The 25,129-nt window shown below is 45.3% G+C and overlaps 1 protein-coding gene across 1 annotated transcript in view; it reads right to left on the bottom strand.

Annotated features, from left to right (window-relative positions):
* LOC109916102 (dynein heavy chain domain-containing protein 1) overlaps window positions 1-25,129 on the bottom strand; it is a 210,088-nt gene that overhangs the window by 98,505 nt on the left and 86,454 nt on the right. The window contains exons 13-20 of the mRNA XM_048597842.1: window positions 21,688-21,886; window positions 18,734-18,825; window positions 17,380-17,493; window positions 15,508-15,724; window positions 12,821-12,946; window positions 12,346-12,449; window positions 6,929-10,211; window positions 5,234-5,381 (exon numbers count right to left, since the gene is read on the bottom strand). Of these exons, the coding sequence (XP_048453799.1) occupies window positions 5,234-5,381; window positions 6,929-10,211; window positions 12,346-12,449; window positions 12,821-12,946; window positions 15,508-15,724; window positions 17,380-17,493; window positions 18,734-18,825; window positions 21,688-21,886 (4,283 nt within the window). The remainder of the gene's footprint in view (window positions 1-5,233; window positions 5,382-6,928; window positions 10,212-12,345; window positions 12,450-12,820; window positions 12,947-15,507; window positions 15,725-17,379; window positions 17,494-18,733; window positions 18,826-21,687; window positions 21,887-25,129) is intronic.

Genomic DNA, 25,129 nt, shown 5'->3' with positions numbered 1-25,129 from the left:
CCCCAACCTTAAGTTTACCTGGACCATCTCTAACACCTCTCTCCCCTTCCTGGACCTCTCTGTCTCCATATCGGGCAACCACCTAGAAACCGATATTCATTTCAAGCCCACCGACTCCCACAGCTACCTAGAATACTCCTCCTCCCACCCACCTTCCTGCAAAAATGCTATCCCCTATTCCCAATTCCTTCGCCTCCGCCGCATCTGCTCCCAGGATGAGGCATTCCACTCCCGTACATCTCAGTTGTCCTCGTTTTTCAAGGACCGTAACTTCCCCTCCTCGGTGGTCGAGAACGCCCTCAACCGTGTCTCCCACATCTCCCGCACCTCATCCCTCACACCCCGTCCACGCAATAAAAACCAAAAAAGAATCCCCCTCGTCCTCACGTACCACCCCACCAACCTCCGGATCCAACGCATCATCCTCCGACACTTCCGCCATCTGCAATCCGACCCCACCACCAAAGACATCTTTCCCTCCCCACCCTTATCTGCTTTCCGGAGGGACAACTCTCTCCGTGACTCCCTTGTCCGCTCCACACTCCCCTCCAGCTCCACCACACCCGGCACTTTTCCCTGCAACCGCAGGAAGTGCTACACCTGCCCCCATACCTCCTCCCTCACCCCCATCCCAGGCCCCAAGAAGACTTTCCACATCAAGCAGATGTTCACCTGCACATCTGCCAATGTGGTATACTGCATCCGCTGTACCCGGTGTGGCTTCCTCTACATCGGGGAAACCAAGCGGAGACTCGGGGACCGCTTTGCAGAACACCTACGCTCGGTTCGCAACAAACAACTGCACCTCCCAGTCGCGAACCATTTCAACTCCCCCTCCCATTCCTCAGACGACATGTCCATCCTGGGCCTCCTGCAGTGCCACAACGATGCCACCCGAAGGTTGCAGGAACAGCAACTCATATTCCGCTTGGGAACCCTGCAGCCCAATGGTATCAATGTGGATTTCACAAGTTTCAAAATCTCCCCTCCCCCTACCGCATCCCAAAACCTGTCCAGCTCGTCCCTGCCTCCCTAACCTGTTCTTCCTCCCACCTATGCCCTCCTCCCACCTCAAGCCGCACCTCCATCTCCTACCGACCAACCTCATCCCGCCCCCTTGACCTGTCCGTCCTCCCTGGACTGACCTATCCCCTTCCTAACTCCCTACCTACACTCACCTTTACTGGCTCCATCCCCGCCTCTTCGACCTGTTTGTTTCCTCTCCACCTATCCTCTCCTCTATCCATCTTCTATCCGCCTCCCACTCTCTCCCTATTTATTTCAGAACCCCCTTCCCCTCCCCCTTTTCTGATGAAGGGTCTAGGCCCGAAACGTCAGCCTCTCTGCTTCTATGATGCTGCTTGGCCTGCTGTGTTCATCCAGCCCTGCACCTTGTTGTCTCCTTTCCCTATTTATCTGTCCTTCCTAAATATTGAATACCCCTGGATGTTCAGTTTCCATCCTTGGTCATTTTGCAGCCATGCCTCCATAATTGCAACTACATTATAACTGTGTGTATCCACTCGTGTTATTAATTTGTCTACCTTATTGCAAATGCTTTGCCCGTTAAGACACAATGATGTTGTACTTGTCTATTTAATCTTGTTCCTTAGCTTTGGCACTATGGCCCCATTTGTTTCTCACATTGTTTTGTTGCCTTCCACTTTTACTTCTTGCTTTTTTGTCTTTCGTTTGTTTCCTTGTTTCTCCCTTCTCTGCCTCCCTGATCAGGTTCCCATCCTCCTGCCATTCTACTTTAACCCCTCCCTCACAGCACTTGCAAACAGCCCCGAAAACATTGATCCTGATCCTGCCCAGATACAAACTTGTCCTGTTTGTACGTAGCCCCATCTCCCCCAGTCTCAGTGCCCCAGGGGTCTGACTCCCTCCCTCCCTCCTACACCTTTTCCCAGCCATGTAGTCATTTGATATGACCTGTTATTTCTATACTTACCACCACATGGCACTGGTAGTTCTTCTCAGTGTACTACCATTGATGTCCTATTTTATAATTTATGTCCTAATTTCCTATACTCGGCTTTCAGGATCTCATCCCTGTTTCTTAACATATCCTTTACCTTATTCATTCCCGGGATGAGGGTGTCACTGGCTAAGCAGCATTTATTGTCCATCCCTAATTGCCCAGAGGGCAGTTAGGAGTCAACCACATTGCTGTGGGTCTGGACTGGATCCTAAAGGACATGCTCTGTGGGTCCTAAAGGACATGAGTGAACCAGATGGGTTTTTCCAACAATTGACAATAGATTCATGGTCATCATTAGATTCTTAATTCCAGATATTTATTGAATTCTAATTCCACCATCTGCCATGGCAGGATTCGAACCCGGGGCCCCAGAACATTATCTGGGTCTCTAGATTAACAGTCCAGTGATAATACCACTAGGCCACTGCATCCACTGTTGTGTTGTACTACAAAGGGGTGGTTGACTCTCTCTGATAATTAAAACTGAAACGCCCAGAGAAGCTCGTCTCACCTTGTAATCTGTTAAAGGAAATGTGAAAAGTGGTATAACCTGCCTCTCACCTCCCAATCTTTTATAAAGGAGAGGTGAAATAAAATGAACTCCTGACAGTCACTCTACAATCAACAAGTAACAATTTAGTTATTTAACTCTAACAGTAAACAAATTAACAGAACTACTGACAAACCAAACAATTCCCCCTTAACTTCTAACTATTCCCGAATAAAACAAAATTCTAATCGTATGGTGTTCCAGTAGATACAATTCCCACTTACATAAACCAAATTAATGAAAAAAAAAGCTTAATCTCTTGAAATTACAGTCAGGATAAGGCTTCCAGAATATTCTTTGCCTTCTCAGCTGTCCTTCAGTCAGGGAACGTCTTCCTCCATCGAATTCTTTTGTCAGGAATATTAACTAAGAGTGCCACTGTACCTTTAGTTTACATGGTACTTACTCTGAGATCTTAGAGATTTCTGTGAGAGCCAGTGATTTTTTTCTTTCTTTAGGGCTGATGGCTGTTGAGAGCTGTTCTCTTAACAGATGGCAGTTTACTCCCACACTGATTTTCAAATGTCCTCTTCTTTTATACCCTTGATTACTATCAATTTTGTCAATACCATCAGATTTAAATTTAATTGGGCTTTAGATTCCAGGGCCTGATTTCAATTAATTGGCTAAATTCAAAAACATGTTGTCTTGGTAAAAATGCTGCTTTGCCTGGTAACAGTATAGCATTTGATTCAATGTTTCAATTTCAAAAACTGTGTGCATCTGCTTCTGCCTGAAGACATTTTTAATCTCCAAAAACACATCCTTTAAATGGACCACACACTCTTCCCCGCTATCATTTTACAAACAAATTCTAATCTCCTGCCTTCCAATCCACAAGTACTATACCAACTTCACAACAATTATTGGTACTGATATATACCACGAACATTTGCTGTTTATCCTTCCCCTTCAGAGTTTGCTGTCTTTGATGAAAACGTGTTATCTTAGATAAAACACGCTGCTGCACTCACAGCAGTGTCTACCTCTACGTTCTTTGACTTTACCTAATTATCCATGGTTCTTTCCTTCCCAGTTTCCCTTTCAGACTCATTCTTACAAACTCCAATGAATCCCTTGGGTTTTCCTTCAACTTCAAGCATTCTGCACAAATATGTCCCACCTTGTTACTATAAAACACCTCAGCCTCACCTCCACCTTCAATGCTTTCCTCACTGTTCTGAGGAGACTTTGGGTCATTCGCAACTGTCCGTTCCTTTCCTTGAATATTTGCCTCCCTCTCACTCACCCATTTCCATCCCTTTCAAATTTATAAGAGTGATGGAAAAAGATTTAGTTTTATGGATTAATTCATAATCATCAGCCATTATTGCTAACTGTCTAACAGTTGCAATTCTTTGGTCCTCAACATGGCTTCTTATTATGGAAGGTAGTGAGTTTTTGAATTCTGCTAAAAGCTACATACATTTTACAGTTTCAATTTCTAATGCTCGTATCCACCTGTTAAAATTACTTTGCTTGACCCTTCTGAATTCAATACAGGTTTGCTTAGGCCGTTTCCTTCAATTCCAGAACCTTTGTCTACATGCTTCAGATACTAACTCATATGTGGCCTTGTTTACAGCATCATAATCCTGAGAAAAATCCTCTGACAGTGAAACGTAAACTTCTTGTGCTCTATTTGTCAACTTACATGAGTAAAGTCCATTGTTGAGGTTGTAGACCTGCTCACCGAGCTGGTGTGTTTGATTACAGATGTTTCGTCACCCTGCTATGTAACACCATCAGTGCGTCTCTGTTGAAGCATTGGTGTTCTGTCCCGCTTGTTATTTATATGCCTCGGTTTGCTGGCGTGGTTGGCATTACTTCCAGTCCTTTTTTTCAGTGGTTTGTATAATGGGTCCAATTCAATGTGTTTGTTGATGGAGTTCCGTTTGGAATGCCTGGCCTCCAGGATTTTCCTGGCATGTCTCTGTTTGGCTCGTGCTATTATGGATGTATGGTCAAACTGCATTGTCAAACTGACAATAAGGATACACAAACACCAACTAGCCACTAAGAGACACAACCAATTCTCACTGCTCTCAATACACACACACAAAGGACACAAATTCGACTGGGACAACACATCCATAATAGCATGAACCTAACAGAGACATGCCAGGGAATTCCTGGAGGCCTGGCATTCCGAACGGAACTCCATCAATAAACACATTGAACTGGACCCGTTATACAAACCACTGAAAAACAGAACTGGAAGTAAAGCCACTCATCCCAGCAAACTGAGGCATATAAATAACAAGCAGGACAGAACACCAATGCTTCACTGGAGGCGCATTGACGATGTTACCTAGCACGGTGATGAAACATCTGTAATCAAACACACCAGCTCGGCGAGCAGGTCTATAACTTCATCCACAACCCAAGCTACAAGTCTTCTCAAAAACTTTAAATGTCAATTGTTCCTTCAGTTCATTTATTTGTATTGCTATTTTCTCAAAGGCCATAAAGAAAGGCCATTAGATATAGATCTTAGAACCAGAGAGATCAAAGAATATGGGGAGAAAGCGGGTACTGATCATATTGAATAGTGGAGCAGGCTCGAAGGGTCAAATAGCCTACCCCTGCTACTGTTTTCAATGTTTCCCTTTAGGATCTTCCACATTTCAATGAGACCACCTATTATTCTCTTAAAGGAAGACAGAACGTTGATACGATTCCCAGGTTTGTTACTATACCTCGAGTGCAAGTGTCCTCCGAAACCCCAGATGTAAGCCACAGCGAGGATGTTCCTGGCCAGTATATAGTTCTTGGGCAGGATACTGTCATCAAGGCGGGCACGCTGATGTTGTGATGTGACTTTGGTCTGCTCTGTACCTTCTGTACCTTCAACAGAAATGTTTATATCATTTGCAACAATGTTGTGTCCACTGGACATGGGAAACTATGAAGAGACTCCCCCCAGATTCCAGAAATGACACCAGAATCCACCTCACACTGTTCTGAGGAAGGGTTACTGGACTCAAAATGTTAACTCTGTTTTCTCCTCCACCGATGCTGCCAGACCTGCTGAGCTTTTCCAGCAACTTTGTTTTTGTTCCTGATTTACAGCATCTGCAGTTCTTTCTGTTTTTACTAGATTTCACCTGTTGGATAGGAGTCAGATTCAAACTGGCTTCACCTAACACTCAACCAGGGTGCTGAGAGGGACAGAGGGTGGTGGGAGGGAATGGGAGGCAGGATCAGGATGTTTAGTGGGGTCAGCAACTTTAAGATGGTGGTGGTAGCTGGCAGTGATAAGGAGTTTAAATCAGTGCACATTCTTCCACTGATTACAAGTGGGGCACTGGCAGCTGATTCAAGGCTTTCACCACTGCACAAATATAGACAGAAAATCTCAATCCATACTGACTGAGCTGCAGTTTATATATCATCCCAGAATTGAGCTTCACTCAGTACATAACCCTGTGCTATCAAAGAGTAACACAGCATGGAAACAGACTCTTTGGTCCAACTAGTCCATGCTGACCATATTCCCAAACTAAACTAGTTCCACCTGCCTGCATTTGGCCCATATCCATCCAAACATTTCCCATTCATGGACCTGTCCAAATGTCTTTTAAATGTTGTAACTGTACCTGCATCTACCACTTCCTCTGGAAGTCCATTCCACAAATAAACCACCCTCCGTGTAAAAACATTGCCCTTCATGTCCTTTTTGATCTTTCTCCTCTCACCTTAAAATATGCCCCCTAGTTTTGAACTCCCCCACTCAAGGGAAAAGACCTTACTATTCACCTTATCTATGCCCCTCTTCATTTTATAAACCTCTATAAGGTCACCCCTCAACCTCCTATGCTCCAGTGAAAAAAGTCCCAGCCTGTCCAGCCTCTCCTTATAACTCAAAACCTTCCATACCCAGCAGCATTCTGGTGAACCCTCTCCTGTAACAGGGTGACCAGAACTGCACACAGTGCTCCAGAAGAGGCCTTACCAATATCCTGTACAACATCAACATGATGTCCCATCTCCTATACTCAAAGGTCTGAGCAATGAAGGCAAGCATGCTAACGCATTCTTAACCACCCTGTCCATGTAGAGAGAGTTCTACCTTGCATCTAACCCCATACTGTCCCTGGCCTGGGAGTGTTTGATGGGGACAGTGTGGAGAAGCTTTGCTCTGTATCTAACCTCATGCTGTCCCTGTCCTGGGAAAGGTTACTGGGGACAGTTAGAAGGAGCTTTACTCTGTATCTAACTCCCATGCTGTTCCTGTCTTGGGAGTGTTTGATAGAGGCAGTGGAGACGGAGCTTTACTCTGTATCTAACCCCGTGCTGTATTGTCCCTTTGAGTGTTTGATTGCGTCCCTGGAATGTGAGGTGCTCTGTTCACTGTTTTACATCACTCATCTTTGTTGGGTCATTGATCTTACCTGCTGAGTCCTCTTGCTGCTGGTCACGTAACAGGTGTTTATCAAGGAGAACCTTAAGAATGTTTGTGAAGGTCATCACCTCTTGCAGGCCCTGTGCCACTCGGTTCTGTTGGATCATGCTGTAATCTGCTTGCTGGGTCAGTGCAGGGATACAGTGCTGCTCCAAGAAAGCAATAGTTTTTGGAATAAGATCCTGCCCGAGTCGTGAAAACAGCTCAACAATGTTGCGAGGCACACTGTAGTTACTGTATATCTTCTTCAACATGTTGGCCAATACAGCCTCCCACATGTGACTTCCCTGACAATGGACCACGTTACACCAGGTCACTGCTGAAGGAGGGGCATTGCTGAGGTCCGTCACTTCAAAAATGAGGGAAGTTGATTCTATTAAGGGGATTTGGTCCCCATTGGACAGGGTGAGGGATTGCTTGCGAGTTAACAAACTGCTGATGGGGCCCAGCCAATCTAAACACAGTTCACCATCCAACACAATCCACCTGAGAGGTTCTGGGCAGTGACAGACTTTCACCTGAGGTGACTGAAACTCCTTGACAAGTGCCCTGGCCTGGGACCAGCTTTTACCCTCACTCAGCCACTTGGAGACAATCCCGTTCTTCCAGATCTGATGATCCATGGCTCCCAGGAGCTCCTCTGTGGATAGGCTGTTCGGGAAACAGACAGAGACTTGCACAGTTCTGTATGGGGGGTCAATACTTTCAGACTGATGTGCAGCCGACTTCGGCTCATTTCTGGCCAAAAGATTCAACGTCCTTGACAATGTTCTGTATGAGGTAGTCTTGCCACTGCCTGAACATCCAACCATGATCACTCCTTTGCTAACCTTTAGTGTTTGGTAAAGTACAAGGATGTTATTAACTGTTTGCTTGTTCACATAATGGTCTGTGTCCACCAGCTCCTGTTCAATGAAGGATAGGAGATGGGAATCAGGCTCAGAATTATTAAATGGGATACAGGACTGTGGAAACAGGTCTGTCAGTAAACCCTTCAGACTGAGGAGGTTCTCCTGGTCTGACACAGCTGGAAACAGAGTTAAAATGAGTGCTTTCAGGATTGCATATTCTTCAACCAAGAGAATCGATTTAAAAACAGGTGTTGATATATTTCCACTGAACTCTTCTGACTCATTGGCTTTACTTGTTGAACTAGCAATTGGCTGCTGAGATACTAACAGACATTGTTCAACATTGTCTGCCTTCACCCTACCTCCGTCAGAGACTTCCTGTCCTCTCTTCCCCTTCTGCTCATCTTGGCCTTCAGAGGCCGGAGGTTGGGGGACATTTGAAAGTCTTTTGGACTGATTGCTAGTGGGTTCTGGGATCTTTGCCTGTAATGTTTGGTAAAGGACTTCTGCTGCAATGTCTATGACTTTTTCCATCAGTGGTAAGTAGCAGCAATCTGTAATGGAACAGGAATCCTTTATCATCTCGAAGATTGTAAGAACTTTTCCAGATAAATGAGGAGCCTTTAAGAAGCCAATGGAGATGAGTTTCACTTCAATGATCACCTTCACATCTGGCTCAATCACACTGACCGGCCTCAACAACAACCGAAGATTCTCGGGAATTGAAAGACTGGAATCAAATCTTTGAAGGGTTACAAAAGCACCATAATTCACCCTGGCTGGGATGATATTTCCTGCGAACACAACACTTCCTAGGGTGGTTGGGTCAAACTGCCTCTGGCATTCAGAGCTCCAGGTATACCTGTAGCTGGTGTGCATGTTCTCACTATCTGGTGCACTCACCAAATTGGTTCCAAACTCCTTCCTGTGAGGACGAGTTCCACAGTCCGTGTACGATCTGTCAGAAATATCTTTTGTGGTTAATTCCCTGTAGGAATTCTGAATGCTGTTCAAAAGCTGGCCCAGAACCGACAATGTTCCCATTGGCAGAATGTCAGTGTTCTCCAGCACCAGCCAGGCACCCGATTGAATGGCACCACTCAGAATGCGGGTGATGAATGCCAAGCTCATATTCTTGCAGCACTGGAAGATAACCAGCTGATAGCCAAGCACCTGGGCTAAGTGTGAGATGGTTGAGCTCTTACCAGTGCCATAGGTCCCAACAAGAGCACATGGATTGAAGTTTTGAAGAGCAAAGATCATTGCCAGGCACATTCTCTCAGTTACTGGATTCTGCACACACACAGTCTTCGGGCTGATATATTCATAGTCATAAAAGTAGTTATTGCCCAAGAGATTAATGTAACATCTTAGGCCAAACTTGGACTTGTCACTACCTGGCACTGAATGCCCAAAGTGAGTGGCCAATGGTTTCAAGGATTCTCTTCTGGGGAAAATCCAATTAAAACCAAATTGATATTTTATGAATTTGTGCCACTCGAACGAAGCCTCAGATTGGATGTTTGAGGCAATAAGATTGTCAGCAATATCTCGGTGATTCATTGACTTGGAAATCAAACACTTCAACAAGAGCAGAACACGTGGGTTGTCAGCCTCCTTATAGGAATGCTTGCAGAGCCCACGGACACTCATCACTAGTCTGTCGATCTTGGTACTGTAAAGAGTTTTGAACCACTCTTTACTGATTGATCTCTTGAACAACACTTTCTTCATGTCACTGAGCCAACAGAAGTCTTCAGCGATCAGGATGCACTGCACTGGGAAACTATTGGCTAATTTTAAAATTGGCTTCATCAACTGTGCTGCCTTGTAGGCTTCAGATCTGCCCAAGGATTCCACCATGATCTTACTGTTGATTTCCCTAGCCAAAGCTGTCCTCTCTGCGACACAGCTGTCCAGGGAAAGGAACAGGTTTTGTTGAATCCGGAGCTCCAGGTTCCGTAACCAAGGGATGGTTTTAGGGGCAGCTTCCAGTGGCGGGGTTAGATTGACTCTTTCCTGTAGATCCCCATGAATTGCTAACACATTAACTCTAGGTGGGATTATCAGATTGGGACTGTTTATGACCTGATACTCAAGGTCCTGTATCCCCCTGAAACATTTTGTCACAAAAGGCAGCAGCTTACGGGGATCAGAGCTCAGGGTCAGCAAATGCAACAAGTCATCATCACTCAGGAAGTATAGACGTGGGAATTCCTGCCGAGCAGATTCCAGGAGATGATTCATCTGGAGAATGATCTCTTCCATGGCCTCAATTCCAGTGCTGAAGATCATCCTGAGGGTCATCCCCTGGTACTTTTTAGTGTCTTGGGAGAGGATGACAGATAGAACTGAGGGGTTGCTGGATAGGGTTTGAATCACCCAGCGATACAATCCATCCACCACTTCAATCTTCTTCATCTAGGAGACAAACATGAGAGAGCTTGTGAAGCATTAATAATCAGCCTGTTTCCAGGACACAGACAGCCCTGTCCTGTACGCTCCTTGGCTCTCTCTCCTAACTGTGTCCTAACTTCCTGATTACCTCCTAGGCATAGCATTACCTCACTATAGGAACTGAGCACGGCAAGCTCCTTGTCCAGGGCACTGGTTTCTAACTCACAAGCCTTGTCAATCTGTTCCTGCTCAGATGCCCAGCTGGAATAAAGACCTCTGATTGGACAGTCAAAAGCACTGGACCCAAGTAATGATAAAGCTCAGGGCTGTGCAGGGGTAGGCAGCATTTAAGGCCCAGTGCAGGAATAATAAGAATAAAGGACATGGAACTAAACAAGGACCAAAGAGAATGTTTCTCACAGTCCCTGAGATACACAGGGCTTGAGGAGATGTTCCAGTTCAGGGCAGGAGAGGGTGAGAGGTGACATAATGAGGGAAGTGATGAGAGAGGAAGGGAGTGAGTACTTGGTTGTGGGAGGGACCTGAGGAGAGGGGGAGGGGGGGGGAGTGAGGAGAAGAAGAGGGAGGAGGGCAGAGTGAAGAGAGAGGGAGGAAGGAGACAGGAGTGAGGAGAGGGGGAGGGGTGAGTGAGGAAAGGAGAGGCGGAGGAAGGAGAGTGAAACAGTGGTGGGAACTGATGGATGGAAAGGAACAAAGTGGGCCTGAGTTCCCCTCTCCACTCTGCCCAGGGACATGCCATCTAGCCTGGACAGTGGATGTATCTCTGAAGTTAGACTATCAGGTACGTCCTCGGAAGAGGGGTGTGGGTGGACAGGTTTATTCTTCACACCTGGACATAGAGGGCTAGGTCATTCCGTGCTGCAGTCCCTGGCTTCAACATGCCATGGGGCCTGTTGTGTAGTGGTAATGTCACTGGCGTGGTAAATCAGAATCCGGGCCTGGGATGTGGTTTCAAATCTCATCACGGCAGATGGTAACATTTGAATTCAATAACATCTAGAATTAAAAGCTGGTCTAATGGGACCAACCAAACTGCTATTGCTTGTTGTAAAAACCCATCTGGTTCACCAATGTCCCTACCTGGTCTGGTTTACATGTGGCTCTTTATTGCCCTCCAGACAGGGGGTCAATTAGCCCAGTTGGCTGGACAGCTCATTTGCAATGCAGGGAGACAGGTTCAATTCCCTCACTGGCTGAAGCTACCGTCAAGGTCCCACCTTCTCAATCTCTCCCCTCACCCGAGTCATGTTGACTCTCTGGTTAAACCACCACCAATCTTCTTTCTCTCTCTCTGTGGTCAGAGAGCAGCTTCTATGGTCTGGTATGATCCATGACACTCCAGGAAATTAGTGGTGGGGAATAAACGCTGTCAATGACATGTTCCATATATGAATTACTAAAAAACCTACTTCTTTCTTTGATGAGGATGTAGTGGCACAGCCTCAATGCTGGGAATGGAGTGAGTTGTAGGCTGCTTCAAACAGGTAACTCATCACCGGTACAAAAGTGAAATACTGTGGATGCTGGAAACAAACACAGAGAAACAGAGGAGAGTGAAGAGAGGGAGAGGGAGGAGAGAAAGAGGGAAGGATGAGGCAGAATGATGAGGGAAGGAAGATGAGAGAAACAGAGGTGGAAGCTGGAGGATGGACAGCCTGGGCCTGGGCTCCCACTTGAATTTGCACAGGAACATGCCATCCAGCCTGGGCAGCGTGAATGTCTGACTATGACTCTTTGTTTCAGAACGGTTCTTAAGAAGAGTCATACTGGACTTGAAAAATTAATGCTGTATCTCTCTCTACAGATGCTTGCAGACCTGCTGAGATTCTCCAGCATTCTCTTTGTTTGTTTCAACTCCTCACCTGCTGTATTTAACACTCTTCAACCTAACTCCCTTCTACTATAATCCTTCTACTCCTCACCTTCCTGTCCCAGAGAGTCCAAGGTTCTGGATTTTCGCTCCTCCTTCCCAGCTCTGTGGCTGGGAACTGAGTGCTTCACAGCTCCAAAGATTAGGAAGATGTTCCATCAAACCTTGGGTGAAAGGAAGCTGCCTGACCGGTGATTCTGAGATTACTAGTTATGTCTCTAATCCATTTTCCTTTCTCAGGTTCTGCTCTGACTAGGAGCCACTCACCAAACTTGGATCTGGTTTCCGAGCATTCAGCTCCATCTCGTAAAAGACCTGGTGAAGAAAGACCCACTTATCCTGGAACATCTTCCACAGATCCAGCAGCTCTCCTGGAGAATGAGAGAAGGAGACATGGGAATGCAGAATGGAGGAGAAGGACCTACAGGACATAGATCTTTAAACCAAACAGCTTGTGTGTCAATTGGGTATTTCCATTTCTGGCTCTTTCACAATTGGAGGCGCTGCTGTGCTGTGAGGATTGGGATTATGTTTAGTCGGCGGAGATGATTTGGGAGGCAGCAGCGTGGTATGGAAGTGATGAGGGTGGGAGTAGGACCCTGGAGACAATGTGTTGATAATTTCAAGGCGATGAGGCCGGCCAGCACTGGATGGAAAGTGGGCTCTGGAGTTTTGGTTTTTGTGGCTGTAAGATTAGCTGAAAGAGGGCTGATGATGTTAATATATAGATTATGTGACTTACCAAAGTGCTGGATCATTTCCATAAGTTTCTCAGCTTCTTCCTGAATGTTTCCAAGTGCTGTCGTAGACACAATCATGCTCAAGGTCATCAAACTATCCTCAGTCTGCCATCTCACTCTCTCCATCTCTGGGTCAGACAGGTGACATGTCAGACTCACAAAAGCTGGTCAATGACTCACCTCTTACCCTCCCACTTTTCTCCATATAATAACCAATTTTATTTCATTTTATTTTTACAATTATAGCCAGTCTCCCTCTCTGAACTCAGCCATTATCTCCTTAGCTCCAAATATCATATCTAATAAACTCATCCTTCTTCATTCAGCATCAGCATTCTTGAATTCTAAACAGCAACAGTACAAAAGCAGGCTATTCAGCCTGTCATATCCATTCTGGCTCTCTCCAAGACCAATTGAGTTAGTCCCATTAAGAGCCAGCATACCAACACAGTGCCAAGAATATGAGGAACTTCAACTTCTCCCCCTCACCCATTTTGGTTTGTTGAAGCAAGCTACAAGCAGCAGCAACACCTCAAATTTATATCAAACCTTTAATGTCAAACATTCCCAGGTGCTTCAATGGGGCTTAACAAATTTAATTATCAAACTAATTTTCCTTGATCCATGTAAAGAAATTTTAGCTTTAAGTGTCCACAAGTTTGGTCAAAGGTTTTAAGGAACATCTTAAAAGAGGAGAGTGGGATAGAGAAGCAGAAAGATTTAGGGAGGGAATTCCAGAGCTTGGGTCCCAGGCAGCTGCAGGTTCAGACACTGATGGTGGGTCAACTGAAAACAAAAAATTCTGGAAATCACAGCGGGTTAGACAGCATCCGTGGAGAGACAGTAAGCAAACCTTTCAAGCCTAAGATGTCTCTTCATCAAATATTAAAAGGCTAAAGATAAGTTACTTAAAATGATACATGACAAAAGTGATAGTGCAAAGGGATCAGTGCTGGAATCACTGATATTTATCATTTACAGAAGCAATTTTTACCCAGGAACTCCACATTTCATGTGGAATATAATGGGGGTAAGATTATCTATTTCGGTGGGAGGAGTGGAGGTGCAGAATATTTTATAAAAGTGAGAGATTTGAAAAAGTTGACATCCAAAGGGACCTGGGTATCCTTGTCAATTCATCACTGAAGGCTAATGTACAGGTGCAGCAAGCTATTAGTTAGCCTTTGTCACAAGAATGCTTTAGGGCAGGTGCAAAGGTGTCTTGTTGCTGTTGTACAGAGCCCTGATGAGACTCAGGGTGAGCCCTGTGTGAAGTTCTGGTGCCTTGCTATAGAGGGAATGCAGCAGAGGCACACCAGATTGCTCCTGGGATGGCAGCATTGTCTCTGTGAGGAACCTTGCTTGGTATTCAGTGACTCTTAGAAGAATGAGAGGGGACGTCATAGAAATATATAAAATTCTTGCAGGAATCCAGTCAATAGATGTGAGAAGGGTACGGGTGGTGGTGACAGTGGAGAGATGGGTTGCAAGTTGGGGATATCTGGAACTAAGGGACTCAGGATAAGGCACAGTCCATTTAGGAGTGAGACATGGAACAATATCACTCCAAGAGTGGAGAATCTTTGTAACTCTGTACTCCACAGGCTGTGGAAACTCAGTCATTGAGAGGGTTCAAGTTCGTAGGTTTGTAGTTACTGCTGACAACAATGGAGAGGAGGATAATACATGAATATGGAGTTGAGGTAGATGATCTGTCAGGATCCAAAAACGGCACAGTAAGCTCGAGGGTTTGAATGGCCTACACCTGCTTGTATGTTTACATAAATTGGAATAAATTTTCCAAATTCATATTGTTACCCAATCAGTAGGGTGCAGGTGATACAGGGAGGAATGTGGTAAAATACAGGAAAAAAAATAATAAATTTGCAAACTGAGTGTGTTATTGACAAGTAATCTTCAATATAGAAAATATGAGCTGGTACATTTTGATAGGAAGAATATAGAAGTCACATTCTCCCATTGTTTGTGATGTCTCATGGTCATTATTGCTTTAAGAGGCATGCTCATGATATCACTACCGTATCACAGCATATAACCTGACACTATAAAGATCTCAAATTCCATATTAACAGGAGACCACTTGATATATGACTCACTGTTGAAAATGTGCTATTATCTGCCACTGAAAAGCTTAATCTTACCTCAGACACTGAAGTGCCTGTGAATGTGAGATATGTATCTACCAGGAGCTGTAATAAATGTCTGTTGAATCTTTCAATACCACATTCTTTACATCTAATTCTGATGTTACAGGAACTAACATAAGCATTGCCCTTTCACATACTAATATCCAACTGAGGGCAAAAACCCAAAGCACTGTTGCAGATGTAGCTTCTCTGGGGTTAAAAGAGGGATAGAAACATAAAAAATAGGGGCAATGTAGACCATTCAGCCCTTAACGCCTGCTCTGCCTTTCAATATGATCATGGCTGATCATCCAACTCAGGCCCCTGTTCCTACTTTCTCTCCTTTCCCTTTTTTCCTTTTAGCCTTAAGGATTATATATAAAACTCCTTCTTGAAAACATTCAGTGTTTTAGCCTCAGCTACTTTCTATCATATAGAATCCCACAGGCTCCCCACTCTCTTGGTGAAGACATTTCTCCTCATCTCAGTCCTAAATGACCAAACCCCTATCCTTAGACGATGACCCCAGGTTCTGTTCTCACCGATAAGGGTCAGTGTTCCACTGTTTTTTGCAGCCCAGCCTTCCTGAGGTGGATGATGTTTTCCGCCTTGGGGTCTTTCAGATCCGTTGGGATGAGGCTCCTGATAATGAAACACTGCAATGTGTGTGACAAATTTGAACTCATAATGTTGCCAGAGTTTCTCTACTGACCGCAAGAGTTTCTGAATTTCAAATTCCTTCTTGGCTTTGATTAATATCTGGAAAGAGGAGGACAAGAAGAGATTAGCCAAAGTTGTTCCCTTGTTTAAGAAAGGAAGCAGTGATAATCCAGGAAATTATAGGCTGGTGAGCCTGATGTCTGTGGTGGGGAAGATTTTGGAGAAGATACTGAGGGACAAGATATATGCATATTTAGAACACAATGGACTAGTTCGTGACAGGAAGCATGTTTTGTACGGGGAAGGTCATGTCTCATGAACCTGATTGAACTTTTAGAAGAGGTGATAAAGAGAATTGATGAGGGAAGGGCTTTGGATGTAGTTTATATGGACTTTAGTAAGGCATCTGATAAAGTCCCACATGGCAGGTTGGTACAAAATCTAAAATCACATGGGATTTGGGGTGTGCTGGCTAGATGGATACAAAACTGGCTTGGTCATAGAAGACAGAAGGTAGTGGTGGAAAGGTGTTTTTCAGAATGGAGATCAGTAACTAGTGGTGTTCCACAGGTCCTTAGGTCCTCTGTTGTTCGTGGTACATATAAATGATTTGAAGGGAAATGTTGGTGGTCTGATTATTAAGTTTGCAGATGACATGAAGATTGGTTGAGTTGCTAATAGTGCTGACGATTGTAAAAGGATACAACAGGATATTGATAGATTGGCGACTTGGACACAAATGGCAGATGGAGTTTAATCCAGACAAATGCGAGGTGATGCATTTTGGAGGATCAAATTTAGGTATGAATTATGTTGTAAATGGCAGAACCCTTAGGAACATTAACATAAAGATGGATCTGGGCATGCAGGTCTGCAGTTTTCTATAAGTAGCAAAACAGGTGGTCAAGATGATTAAGAAGGCATATGGCATGCTTGCCTTCATTGACCAGGGCATGGAGTACAAGAGTTGGCAAATCATGTTGCAGCTATATAAAACCCTTGTTAGGCCGCATGTGGAGTATTGTGTGCAGTTTTGGTCACCACACTACCAGAAGGATGTGGAAGCTTTGGAGAGAGTGCAGAGAAGGTTCACCAGGATGTTGCCTGGTCTCGAGGGCATTGACTATGAGGAAAGGTTAAAAGGGCTAGGATTTCCTTCATTGAAAAGATAGTGGCTGAGAGAAGATCTGATAGAGGTCTCCAAAATTATGAGAGGCGTAGGGGGATAGGGTGGATAGTCAGAGGCTTTTCCTCAGGGTTGAAATTTCAGTTATAAGGGGGCACTGGTTCAAGGTGAGAGGGAAAAAGTTTGATGGAGATGTGCAAGGGAAGTTTTTCACACAGTGTGGTAGGAGCCTGGAACGCATTGCCAGAGGTGGTGGTGGAAGCGGGCACATTGGCGACATTTAGGCATCTGGATGGTTACATGAATAGGGAGGGAATAGTGGGATACGAACTGAATAAGGACAGAAAGTTTGTTTTTTGGATTAGTTAGGACATGATGATCGGTACAGGCTTGGAGGGCTGAAGGGCCTGTTCCTGTGCTATACTTCTCTTTTGTTCTTTTGATAATGGTGAACATCTCGCAGTGTGCAGTGCATAAAATTATCAGTGAGACAGCAACATTCCCAAGGTTCCTGAGGAACAGCTACATGTCCCTACCTATTGACAACATGAAGACAGCACTACAGCTCAGCTCCAGGCTGATAGTGACCTCCTCAGGCTCCAGGCTCAGTTGACTGTGCCCACATCACCTTGGATACTTTGATGAGCAGCTTGTTGACTTTCTCCACTGACAGGAAAGTCACTGCCTCTGCACAAAGCTGGTTCGTGATGTAGCAGGGCAGCTGTTTTATTGCGTACTTGTACTGCATTTATTACAACCAGGTCAGCTAGTTACAGTACAGAAAATAGGTGCAGGAGGAGAACATTCTACCCATCAAGACTGTTCCAGCTTTTATTACAATCAGACCTAATCCTGGGCTTCATTTTCACAGTCCTGCCCATTCCCATATTAGTGGATTCCCTGGTACCAATATTCGTCTATTCCAGCTTTAAATATATTGGGGTTGAGAATTCCAAATATTCACGACCCTTAAAGAGAAGAAATTCTCCTCATCTCAGATCAAAATGATGATCTCTTTATCCTGAGGCTGTATGCCCACGTTCTAGATTCCTCAACCCAGGCAGAAACAATCTCTCACTGTCAACCTTTCATAATCTTGTATGTTTTACTGAGATTTCCTCATTCCTCACAGCTCCAGAGAAGATCCAACCTCTTGTCATCGGCCAACCCACCCATCATTACTATGGTGATTCCAGCTGTTTGCCTGGACTATGCTGACAGGGATAATTGCCCTTAACTGGGCTTTCAGATTGGCACTGTGCTGCACCATTGCCCTACCATGGTGAACTGGGTAGGTCCAAACAGGAATAGACAGAGAAAGAGCCAATCACAGAGATTGCCTGTGTATTGCCAGCATTTGTTGTTTACGGTATTTGCTAAGCCCTCTGTTTACTAACCCACCCCTCTTCCTCCTCTCACGACTCCTTCCTGCCCGTCTTCACTACTCCCGTCCTCCAGTTCACTTTGCTCTGCTTCTATTGGAACATCAGGAGGCCATGCAGCCCTTACAGCGTATTCTGCCATTCAGGCTGAACTGTGATAACCTCGTAAAAACCAAAAGAACTGCGAATGCTGTAAATCAAGAACAAAAACAAAGTTGCTGGAAAAGCTCAGCAGGTCTGGCAGCATCTGTGAAGGAGAAAACAGGGTTAACATTTCGGGTCCGGTGACCCTTCCTCAGAACTCATAACCTCGTACCCTTTAACATTTTCATAACAACTAATCTCCTAGTATCATTTTCAACATTCACAATTGCTCCCACTCTTGTGTGGAGTTGTTTCCACATTTCATTCCTGAAAAGTCTGGCTCGAATTTTAGACTCAGCCCTGAGTCTGAGATTCCTCCCCAACACTTTGCCCCTCCCCCATTGCTCCATACCCCCTGCTCTCCCACTCTGTCCTGTCCTCAGTATTGTTCAGTACATGTGGGTGCCTGCCTACTGAAGCAGTGTGTTTGGGACGCGGATCAGTGAGCTCACTTACCTGTGCGATAAAGTCACTGTAACTGGGAAGGTCATAGGACAGAAGCTCAGATAGGGTCATGTCCCACACAGGATTCCAGGTCTCTCCCATCTCTGAAACCAGAATACAATTCAATTTCAGCCAACATCAACATCAATCTCAAACCCAAAGTTAACCTCAGGCCCAGCATCAACCTTAAACCCAGCTTCAACCTTAAACCCCAAGCTCAACCCCACATTTGGTTTGGACTCTACATTTGGTTCTGATGCCAGTCCATTTTCACTCGCCAGGGAGGAACTGTGTGTGGGTTGAGAGTTTTGGTGGACTGAGTTTTGATGCGCTATTCACACAGGCAATGCTTCATTGAGCAATCAACACATTCACAATAGTACATTTCAGCTAAAAAGCACTGTAGAAGCAATTACACCTGGACAGAATGATGCCTGGACTGAGAGACACCTGGTCAGAATAATACTGAGGCAAAATGACTCGTGGTCGGAGAATCACCTGGGGAGACAGACTATTCACACTGGGTGACATTTGGACAGGGTCAACACTTTACTGTACCCTGGTGACAGTTAGCACCTTCAAGAGAGGACAGGACCATATGAAATTATGATTTTGAAGCTAAAGTAGGCCATTCAGCCCCTTTAACCTGCTCCATCTTTTAATAAGATCATGACTGTCTGTGTGTCACATTCCCATCTACCCCTTAGATTTCCCACCTCTACCTTAACAATATCCAATGACCTTGCCACCATAGGCTTCTGAGGCAGACAGTTCCAAAGTCACTCAACCCTCTCAGAGAATTTTCACCCTCACTCTCTGAACTCCACTGGAATCAAGGCCAGCCTGTCTAATCTATCCTATTAAGGGGGAGGCTAGTGATAGTTTGGAAAATGTCGAATATCTTTGAATATTCAGTTCCCAGTGCTGGTATATTGCTGTAATGACAATGAGATCATACCCCTGTTTCTCTGAATGTGCCTTTAGATCATTGACTTTGTTGTGAGTAGTGTGTGTGTTTAGGTACAGTGCCCTTTGTCTTTTTGACATCATGCTGTTCTCAAAATGTACTCAATCCTCAGTTTTGTTTCTCCTGTCTTCAGATCTCCTTGCAGCTTTTCAACTTCCTGTTACCAGCTTAATTACCTTCCAGTTTGTGTTAACCCTCAGGTTCCGGTCCCTGTGATGATCTAGTTTAAATCCGCCCTAGCAGCCCTGGTACATATCCCTGGGAGGCTATCACTCCCAGTCCCATTAATCTGCAACCCATTCAGCTTGTTCCACCTGCCTCAGAACTGGTCCCCATGTCTCAGAATCTGATGCCTCTCTCCTACAGTAGTTCTACAGCCATGTGTTCAATCGATTGAGACCCTCCTGTTCTTATACTTGCCAGCACATGGCACTGGGAGTAATTTTAAGCTTCTTGTTCCTAAGATCCTGCTTTGTAATTTCTGTCCCAACTCTGCCTTCAGGCCCTCCTCCCGCTTCCTCCCTCTTGTTGCTGGACCATGATCTCTGGTGAACCACTCCCTTCCCCAGAAGGATGTCCTGCAGCCACTCCGTGACCCCATTGACCCCGGCACCAGGAGACAACATGCCATCCTGGAGTTACGTTTACTGCCACAGAAACACCTATCAGATCCCTGACTGTGAAATCCCCTCTCTATAGCCCTTCCATTCTTCTCTGTACCCCCTCTCTCCCTTTGGTGTATGGACTTGTCTCTGGCTGCACCCCCCTGAGGAATTATCGCCCTCGCAAGTTTCTGATTGACAAGTACTTAGGGGACTCTTGCATTACCTACTGGGTTTTCTTACACTACCAGGTGGTCATCCATTCCCTCTTTACCTGTCACTCCTAATCAGTCACTCCCTGCTCTTGCTCCTATTTTCTTGTATAAGTGCCATCCACAGACACACAGTGGTGACTCCACTGCTGAAAACCCTGAGCTGAAGCTTGTGCAGCCGGAGACACTTCCTGCAGGTGTGTTTGTCTGGGACACAGGGTATGGTCATGACTTTACACGTACCATAGGATGTACTCTCCATCTGGCCCAACTGACCTGACATCCTGTAACTCCAAGAACTATTTATTATCCTCTGAATTAATATAAACTTACTTAAATCTTACGCTCACATCATCAGTAATGCTGTTTCCCTAATGCTGGGTCCTCACCTCACTCAGTCACTTTGATCCCTTAAGCACACCACTGGTTACAGCTTGGTGACCAGAAAATATATCACTCATACCTACTCTCTGTTTCCTGTTAACCAGTCAATCTTCTGTCCATGTCAATACATTACTTCTTCCACCATGAACTTTTATTTTCTATATGCGGCACTTTATCTAACGCCTTCTGAAACCTAAGTACAATACATCACTGATTCCTCTTTAATCCACAGCACATCTCACTTCCTCAAAGAACTCCAATAAATTAGTTAAATTTGATTTCCCCTTGGTTGAAGCTATGCTGACTCTTCTGGATTATCTTGGGTTTTTCTAAGTGTGCATCTACGATCTTATTCTTGAAAATTCTACCACCTTCTACACAACAGACATCAAGCCAACTGGCCTATAGTTTCCGGTCTTCTGTCTCCCTCCCTTCTTGAATAGATGGGTTATATATGTTATTTTTCAGTCTAAGGGAACATTCCTGAACTGAGGGAAGTTTGGAAAATAAACACCAATGCATCTACTAGCTCATTGACCACTCCTTTAAGACCCTAGGATAAAGTCTATCTGGATACAGAGACCTGCCTATCAATTTGCTCCATACTGCTTCCCTCGAGATTGTAATTTCACCAAGTTCCTCTTTCCTTTTGACTTCCTGATTTACAGTGACAACAAAAACAAAGTACACCCCACAGAGAGTGAGCAGCACTGCAGGAGAGGGAGGGACCTGTACCTGAGGGGTTGAGGAGGGGACCTGTACCCCGCAAGGGTTGTTACAGTTGAGGAGCGGAGGGTTTACCTATGAAGATGGCCTTCCAATGTCTCTCCTGTATCTCGGGGCGATGAAGATCCATCAGGATTGGTAAGAACTTTTTAAACTGCAACAGCATTTCTTCGAAGACGCGCAGAATCTCATCATTGGGAGGGAGAGATTCTCGAAGCTGGTTCAATGTCAGGAACCACTGGTCCAACATCTTCATCACCTGATTCAGATCCAGCTGAGGGGAAAATACAAGAGCTGAGTATCAGCTGTGTGGCTCCCAGATACTTCATAATAAAGCATCTCTTCCAATAACTCGCCACTCTTCTCTATAGCCTCTCAATATCCCCTCCTCCATTCCCCTTCCATTCCTCACAGACGCCTCTCCTTCCACCCTCTCCATTTTAAACCGAAACTAAAGCTCAATCTACATTGTTCCCCATCAAACACTCGCAGGACTGGGACAGCATGTGGTTAGATACAGAGTAAAGCTCACTCTACACTGTTCCCCATCAAACACTCCCACGACAGGGGCAGCACGGGGTTAGATATTGAGTAAAGCTCGCTCTACACTGTTCCCCATCAAACTCTCCCAGGACAGGGACAGTATGGGGTTAGATACTGAGTAAAGCTCTCTCTATATTGTTCCCCATCAAACACTCCCAGGACAGGGACAGCATGGGGTTAGATACAGGGTAAAGCTCTCTCTACACTGTCCCCCATCAAATACTCCCAGGACAGCATGGGGGTTAGATACAGAGTAAAGCTCCCTCTATACTGTCCCATCAAACACTCCCAGGTTAGGGATAGCACAGGGTTAGATACAGAGTCAGGGCAAGGTCTGGATGTTGGGTAACCTTTGGAAGCTGCTTATTCCTCAGAGCAGTTTTACAAGAGGAGGTTCTGGGTGTTTTCACTATTCAACTGAAATGAATGAATGTGGCAAATGCCTATTGAGAGTGACCCATTGAAGGTCAGTGCCTCGTGGGTGGGTGGGTCGCCCCATGCAGTTACTATACTGGGGTCTATGCCTTTAGTGAAACACTCCGGTCATTAACCCATCGGGATGAGCTTTACCTTTTTGTACACCGTCTTCTTCCAGTCCTTGATTTCCTGAGATGATGAATAGAAGAGATTCCACAAAGCTTGCCTGGAAGTGATATTCTTCTCCGTCAGGGTAAGAAAAGCTAAATCAAAGGGTTCACCTGCAGAAAGGACAGTGCACAGGGAGATGCAGTGAGTGACAGACAACCAGCAATTAGATCCACACAGACTCACCAACTGTGAGGGAGTCACCCCAGATAGTGAGTGATGCACTTGACAGACACACAGACCCTAAAGCACTGAAACTGTCTCTCTCTTTTACACACACACACACACACACACACACACACAATGGGAGGAAAGGTCTTGTAAGTGTCTCCAGCTTAAGGAACAAAGTATTTGACACCTGCATCTCAGGGTTTTAAATAAAGTAGTATAGAAATAGTGGACATGATGTGGAGGTGCCAGTATTGGACTGGGGTGGACAAAGTCAGAAATTACATGACACCAGGTTTTAGTCCAATGGGTTTATTTGAAATCACAAGCTTTTGAAGCACTGTCCCTTCGTCAGGTGAAGTGAAGAGAAGCATACAGGCACAAAATTTATTATCAGAGATCAATGGGCAGAGAAATCAAAAGATCAAACAAATGATGTGAGTGGACTGTCGATAGGTTGAACAATAATTCTCTGCATGTGATCTAAAGTGTCAGGTAGTGTGAGGTAGTGGAGGCATTGGCTGAAATATTCTCTCACTAGATTCCAGGAGGGTTCCAGCTGATTGGGAACCAGCTAATGCGATGCCCCTGTTCAAGATGCAAGTGAGACAGGAAATGATCAACAAGTCAGCCTAATGTCAGTTGTTAGAAAAGGGATTGGTAAGTCAATACAATTTCAAAAACAAGTAACGTGACAGAGAGTAAAGAAGCAGTCGGGAATCCCACTTCAGGTAGAGCAGGGAATGGCAAAACTACTAAATGTGTATTGATTAAACCGGTAGAAAGAAATAATAAAACAAGTGAATAAAGTATCAGTGGTGAGGGGTGTGTTTGAGTGTGTGGCTCGAAAGAGAGTTCTACGTATAAATACATGGAACATGAGGAATAAATTAAATGAGCTGCAGGCACAAATTCAAATTGGAGATTATGAAATAATAGGTATTACTGAGAAAAGGATGCTGGATGATCAGGAGTGGGAATTAAATATATCAGATTATAAGGTTTACAGGACAGACAGGAAAAACGGCAGAGTTGGAGCGACCTTACTGATTAGAAACAAAATTATTCCAATAGTGACAGAGATAGTAGGAACCGCCGATGCTGGAGAATCTGAGATAACAAGGCGTAGAGTTGGATGAACACAGCAAGCCAAGCAGCATCAGAGGAGCAGGAAAACTGACGTTTCGGGTCAAGACCCTTCTTTAGAAATGGGGGAGGGGAAAGGGATTCTGAAATAAATAGGGAGAGAGTGGGAGGCGGAAAGAAGATGGATAAAGGAGAAGATAGGTGGAGAGGAGACAGACAGGTCAAAGAGGCGGGGTTGGAGCCAATGAAGGTGAGTGTAGGTGGGGAGTTAGGGAGGGGATAGGTCGGTCCAGGGAGGACGGACAGGTCAAGGAGGCGGGATGAGGTTAGTGGGTAGGAGATGGGGGTGCGGCTTGAGGTGGGAGGAGGGGATAGGTGGGAGGAAGAACAGGTTAGGGAGGCAGGGACGAGCTGGGCTGGTTTTGGGATGCGTTAGGGGGAGAGGAGATTTTGAAGCTTGTGAAATCCACATTGATACCATTGGGCTGCAGGGTTCCCAAGCGGAATATGAGTTGCTGTTCCTGCAACCTTTGGGTGGTATCGTTGTGGCAATGCAGGAGGCCCAGGATGGACATGTCGTCTGAGGAATGGGAGGGGGAGTTGAAATGGTTCGCGACTGGGAGGTGTATTTGTTTGTCGCGAACTGAGCGTAGGTGTTCTGCAAAGCGGTCCCCAAGCTTCCGTTTGGTTTCCCGGATGTAGAGGAGGTCACAACGGGAACAGCGGATGCAGTATACCACATTAGCAGATATACAGGTGAACATCTGTTTGATGCAGAAGGTCTTCTTATGGGCCTGGGATGGGGGTTAGGGGGAAGGTGTAGGGGCAGGTGTAGCACTTGCTTCGGTTGCAGGGAAAAGTGCCGGGGGTGGTGGGGCTGGAGGGGAGTGTGGAGCGGACAAGGGTGTCACGGAGACAGTGGTCCCTCCGGAAAGCAGATAAGGGTGGGGAGGGAAAAATGTCTTTGGTAGTGGGGTCAGATTGCAGATGGCGGAAGTGTCGGAGGATGATGCGTTGGATTCGGAAGTTGGTGGGGTGGTACGTGAGGACGAGGGGTATTCTGTTTTGGTTGTTATTGCGGGTAGCGAGTGTGAGGGATGAGTTGCAGGAAATGCGGGAGACACGGTCGAGGGCA

This window comes from Rhincodon typus, chromosome 6 (assembly GCF_021869965.1).
Source record: "Rhincodon typus isolate 14 chromosome 6, sRhiTyp1.1, whole genome shotgun sequence".
NCBI classification, from domain to species: domain Eukaryota; kingdom Metazoa; phylum Chordata; class Chondrichthyes; order Orectolobiformes; family Rhincodontidae; genus Rhincodon; species Rhincodon typus.
Note: the sequence above shows the minus strand (reverse complement) of the source record. Positions and strands in the feature narration are given on the sequence as shown.